Source organism: Sorex araneus, chromosome 1, assembly GCF_027595985.1.
Source record: "Sorex araneus isolate mSorAra2 chromosome 1, mSorAra2.pri, whole genome shotgun sequence".
NCBI classification, from domain to species: Eukaryota; Metazoa; Chordata; class Mammalia; order Eulipotyphla; family Soricidae; genus Sorex; species Sorex araneus.
The window spans coordinates 353,993,990-353,999,989 of record NC_073302.1 but is presented as its reverse complement, the minus strand read 5'-3'; the positions used below and the strand labels follow the sequence as shown (position 1 = coordinate 353,999,989).

General features: G+C 47.6%; 1 protein-coding gene across 3 annotated transcripts in view; it reads left to right on the top strand.

Annotated features, from left to right (window-relative positions):
• The first annotated feature begins 1,139 nt into the window (after nt 1–1,139).
• VPS41 (VPS41 subunit of HOPS complex) overlaps nt 1,140–6,000 on the top strand; it is a 189,487-nt gene continuing 184,626 nt past the window's right edge. For 2 of the 3 annotated variants that reach the window (XM_055131907.1, XM_055131894.1), the window contains exon 1: nt 1,140–1,202. In XM_055131907.1, coding sequence (XP_054987882.1) covers nt 1,182–1,202 — 21 coding nt within the window. In that variant the 5' untranslated portion in view covers nt 1,140–1,181. The remainder of the gene's footprint in view (nt 1,203–6,000) is intronic. The other variant, XM_055131900.1, reaches the window with a different exon arrangement.

The window sequence follows — 6,000 nt, the reverse complement described above, 5'->3', positions numbered from 1 at the left end:
ATGAGCACATCAGGTAGACTACATTTTAAAGAAAAGTGTTGGTGACTGCTATAGTCTGTAATATTTTATTTATCACGAATCCTGTCTACTTTCAAATCAACGATAATGCTTTACTTGTATTATAATTATGTCACATTATAAAAACCAAATATTATATTATAATATTATAATGACCAAACAATCCCAGTTACTTGTTCTTGTCCCTTTAATCGATGTTATAGTTAATCTTTTATAAGAAAAATAAGGATATATGTTACATACCCACAGGTAAATTATTATAATTTTAAATAATATTTTATACCAATAAAGAATGAGAAATCATAAGTTTTTTGTGTCTTGTTTTTGCTTTTTGGGTCACACCCGGCGATGCACAGGGGTTACTCCTGGCTCTGCACTCAGGAATTACTCCCGGCGGTGCTCAGGGGACCATATGGGATGCTGGGAATGAACTCAGCTTGACTACGTGTAAGGCAAACGCTTACCTGCTATGCTATCACTCCAGCCCCAAGAAATCATAAGTTTTTATTTTACTTTTACTATGCCTTTTTGATACTTACTTGATTTTACATTTATATTTTAACTTCTGCCTGACCTATGTTTTTCCTCCTAAGTTTTTGAAAGGTTTTATTTTATTTTATTTTTGAAAAAAGGTCCGTTATCAACCAATAGTCTCCACTTTCACTTGTCAGAGAAAGTCTTTCTCCTTCACTTTTGAATATAATTTCTAAGAACAGTAGAAATCTGAACAGTTTTTTATCTTTTCTATCAAACAGTTATTTCGTTCTCATCTCTTTACAAGTACTGAGAAGTCAGCTGCAGTTTTTATCTTCTTCCTCCGCACATAGCTGTGTAACCTTTGAGCTAAGGGTATCTTGTGTAGGTGGGGATAATAAGAATTGCTGAAAGATCGTACAGTTCTTTCAGCTAAAAATTATGATATAGAGTAAATACTAATAAAAATGTTCATTAATCCTAAAAAAGTAAGAGCAACAATAAAACAAATCATCTTGTTAACAATGACGTTACGATTCTCCAAGCTACAAATTCATTGAGACTGTGGAGCGGAAACAGACCCGGCCCCACGTGCGCCCGTGCGGCCAGAACTACGTTTCCCAGCAAGCTCCGGGCCCAGGCTCGGCCGCACTCGCTTCCGGGTGTGTCACGTGACCGCCGGCTGCAGCATGGCGGCCGCGGCGGAGCAGGTAGCCAGCCGGGGTCGGGCGCGGGCGGGGGCGCGCGGGGAGCGGCGGCGCGGGCCGGCCGGTACCGAGGCCGGGTGGTGCCGAGGCCGGGCCGCCGTCCCGGGCGCGCCCAGTCCGTGTGGCCGGGCGGCGCGGGACGAGCCGCGTTACTTCCTGCTGCCGAGTGTGCGCGGCCCTGCCGGCCCGGTTCCGAGCCGAAACCCGTCAGGCGGGGCCCGGTTCTGGCCCGGTGCTGCGCCAGCTCGGGACTTTTTTAATGCTGAGGTGGCGGGGGTCGCCGTGCCGCCTCACGGCGTGGGCTGGGGCGGGGTGAGGGGACCCGCGGCCGGCGTGCCGGGAGGGGGGCGCGGCGGGCGGGGGCGCAGGCGGGCGGCGCTCCGGGTCCAGTAGGGGACGCGGGCGGGGGCGGCCCTTCCTGGACGCGTCCGGCGCCCGCTGAAGTTAGCCCTGTTTTCCTTGCGGTGAATGCGGTCACCAGTTCCCTGATACCTCTCTCCAGTGCTCCGGGACGAGCTGTGGGCTACGACATGGGAGTTGACTTGATCGTTTCGTTGGCTCCACCTGCAGCGTAGTCTGACACAGTGAAGATGTTTGCGTGCATATTCACACGTGACAGTAATTAACACATTTCCTAGCTAGAAATCTGATTTCTGGGGCCATTACGATGGCATCAGAGTTTCCTGCCTGTTACTCGAACTTCAATTCTCTGGGCATGTCAATGGAAAAGGAAAATAGTTGTTAACTATATGCTCGCATATAGTTGTTAACGCGCGACTCCTTACTGGGTTTGATGATAGATACAACGTGTGTGTGTGTGTGTGTGTGTGTGTGTGTGTGTGCGCGCGCGCGCGCGTGCTGGGAGAGTTGCTTGAAAGAAGTAAATGAGATTCCTTACATTCTTACATGCAATGTGATTGTAATAGAGTTGCTTTACTACTGTTTTACAGAAGAGACAAAACGACTTGATACAAAAAAAAAAAAAAGACATAGAGTGGCTGTAGTGGTAGCACAGCGGGTAGGGCCTTGCACAGCCGACCCGGTTCGATTCCCAGCATCCTGTATTGGCCCCTGAGCACAGGAGTAACCCCTGTGCATCGCCAGGTGTGACCAAAAAAGAAAAAAAAAAGACATAGAAAGTTAGTGGTTTGTTAGAAATGCTTCTTGGTTTTGTGGAACCTTCCAGTTCAAAGAGTCCCGTTGCATTCCATCTGAGCCTCACAGAATTCTGTATGCTGAATGTTTATTTCGATATCTACGTCAGATCAAACACCTCATACATTCCAAATCTTTCCATGGCTTCCTTGCTTCAAAGCTCCTGTATTCTGGACCTTATTTCCTACCACTCCTTTCCTCTCCTTTTATCACTTTACACCAGTTATACAGGCTTTGTCCTGTCCCTTCAGGAGCAGGCAAGGAACCCGGCAAGAAATGAGGCATGTTTGTGCTTTCAGCTCTCCACACAGGGCTTTTACCTTCACTGCCTTCATTTATTTGCCCAAGTGCTGTCTTTTGGAGTAAAGCCTGCCCAGCTGTTTGAAACCACCTTCCTCTTTTTCTCCTTGGCATTCATTGCCACCTGACATATTTTGTAATTTCTGGGTTTTTCTCCCCCTATGTTTCAGTTTATCTTGGTATGTTTTGCACTTAGAACATAAGGCTCTCGATAGCATGGGTCTCTTTACTACTGCCTGCCATGTAAAATAGCATTTTTCACAGGTTGTGTGTTAAGTCAATCCATTCTCGGTGGTTTAACAACCAGTATAAGCTCAAAGTGGGCATTGGTGACCACTTTCTCTCCCTAGCATTAGCGTTGGTTCAGAAAGAACTATTTGACAATGGCAGAGAGCAGCAAACATTCACAAATTTAAAAATTCACAGTTTTTTTTTTTTTTTAAAGAAAGCTAGTACATAATAGTACCCATGTTAACAGTTTGTAATTAAAAAGACTGGACTTTTTCACTGCTCAATTTATATTTACATTAGGAAACCACAGTGAGGCCAGGATAATAGCCTTTTACTATAGTTTTTTGTTTTGGTTTTGAGCCACAACTGATCATGCTTACTCCTGACTCTGTGCTCAGGGACAGATAGAGCCCAGGGGTGCAGCTTGCCTCGTGCAAGGCAAACTCTGTACCCACTGTACTATTTCCCCAACCCTATTACTGTTTTTTTTTTTTAATGGAATACTATGCAGCTCTTAGAAAAAGTGAACAAAGTTTCCAGCACCTTGGATGGAATTGGAGAATATCATGTTGAGCAAAATGTCAGAGGCAAGGACAGATGTGGGATGGCCTGCCTCCCCTGAGACTCACAGAGAAACTAAACGAGGGAACAGCCACTATGAAGGACCCCAAACCCTGGGTGAGGAGGAGTTTGGAGGAAGAGGCGGATGGACTGGAAGTGAGGTCATACAGTGGGGGCGTGTGGGCACTGGGGGAATGGAGGTGCAGTAACTGTTCAGCAAGACCCACAGTTGTAACCATTTTACCTAAATTAATCATTTTTTAAAAAGACTAAAAGTGAACAAAAGCAGAGCTATATAATAAATTGTCTAATTATACTTTTGTTGTTGTTGTTACTTTGACCTTTTTTAGCAAACCTTAACATAAAGTTCCCCTCTATTTCAGGACTAAGATGTGTGTTAAGTGAATTTTTGTAGCCCGTTGCATACTGGGGCAAAGGAAGCTTTTTTCCTTGCCACTGTGAACTGTAAATGTAAACAGCCTTCCACCATAAGTAAAACAAAATTAAATCTCTCAACGTTTCTTATCTTTTGTGGTTGCTTTCTTCTCCCTTAATTTTAGGAAGAACCAGAGTAGATACTTCTTATACTGAGTAAAATAAAGCATGTCCTAAAGTCTTCTTTTGAATATGAATATCTGTGTGTGTGTGTGTGTGTGTGTGTGTGTGTAAATCATTGGAAATCCTTATACTGAGTGTGCTAGAGGTGGTTTGCAAAACTTAAAAAAAAAAAAAACAACCCAAAACCCCAAGCACAAACACCTGAATGCCTTGTCGTTTGCCTGGAATTACTTTATTCGCAACTTTCCATGGCTCCATAGTGATTCATTGTTGACCCTCATAATTGCAGGTTTGTCGCAGTATTTGCCCGTCCTCTCTTATGAACAGTATGCTGCTAGGAGCCTGGAGGCTCTAGAATAAGGACCAGGACTCACTCAAGTCTGGCTCTCACAGGTTCCTGTTTCACAGGTGCCCTAGGGGCAAAGAGTGTCATGAATTCAAACGGTCAATAGTAAAAAGATTCAGTAGAATTTGCCTTACCTTTTCCTAATTTGAAACTTTGAACATTTCTAGATTGTGATGTGGGGAGTGTTTCCAGCACTCCTCACTCTGCGAGCTCCTTGCTTACCCTTTGTTCTTTCCTGTCATCTATCAGGGAACCCTCCCCTCCTCTCTCCTCACAGCAGTGCCCCTGGCTTACTCCAAACTGCACTCAGGGATCACTCCTGGTGGGCCTTGGGGGACTATATGGGGTGCCAGGAATTGAACCTGTGTAGGCCGTGTGCAAGGCAAGCATTTTTCTTGTGTGTTATTGCTCTGCCCCCTCAAAACAGATCTCTTAATAGCAATTTGATGAGAAACTCGGGATAAACTTCCCGAAAGCAGAGGCACGAGCCCTGCTGTAAACCCCATATTAGAGTAAACCCTTTCTTTCCTGTCTTGTCCTGTGGTCAGGTTTCCCTGCTGGCCATGCTTGGTGCCTTCGCGGTGTATTGTCTGTGTTGGTGTGGATTGGCCAGGTGGCGGTCAGTGGCAATGGCGATCAGAGCAGGGTGTCCGGCTCCCACAGTTCCACCCAGAAATGAGAGCTCAGCTCTGATTCGTCCAGCCAGGCACTTGCGACTGTCCTGCCACACCCGGTCACCTTTGCCTAGATCTGCTCTGTGCCTTGTTAAGGAAGCTTTGGCCGTTGCAGGTGCTGACATAGACCACCTGAGGAGGGCTTGGAAGGTGGATTGTGTTGGACACCAGCTGGTTCCCCAGACTTGATTTGGGTGTTCTGATGTCAGCGTTGGGCCCGGCAAGAGGCCGGGTGCTTTTTGCCTTTACAGTCAGATGATCACAGAGCCGAGGTTCCTCATGGGACTGTTGGTGACGGGTCTTCCTGCCCCTGCCGATTCTTAGCTTTTCCTGCAGCTTTCCTGCACTCCCAGCCTGGTGCTCAGGGAGATGAGGCAGTCAGACCCATGGAAAGCAGACACAGATGTCATCGTGATGACCTGTTCTATGTCGAGACACACTCCCATCCATGAAGCGTGCTCACGCCAGAATCTCATGGAGTGACTTAGCGTCTCAGTGCAGCTCAGTGTCCTGGGCCTGGACTCTGCAGTGTGTCTTCATTCAGCAGACTTCAGAGCCGGCCTTCCAGGGACCCCAGGCTCCCGCCCCTTTGCAGTGATCTGCAGCCCCCCTTGCCCCCCCCCCCCACACACATCCAACATCCAACAAACAGGTGTCCGGCTCCACACCTAGAGGAGGTCCTGCTCTCCTGTCCTGTGATGCCATTTAGTTATCTTTACCCCTCCTGCCCTGTGGGCCCAGCTGCGCCGAGTCTTCCTTCTCCCAGGTTGCAGTCTCGGGGCTCTAAGCTGATGGTGGGGCTTGGGGGAACTGTCCTGGGGCCAGGAGCTACAGTCTGAGCGTCTGCTGGAGGAAGCGGCCCTGGAATGCGTCCTAGTGTCTGTGCCTGACGGCAGGGCAGAGTGCTGCTGCTTGAACCCGCTGCTGCTTGCTCTCACATGAAGAGCAGGCGGGCTGTGGAAGGGGCGTGGCAGGC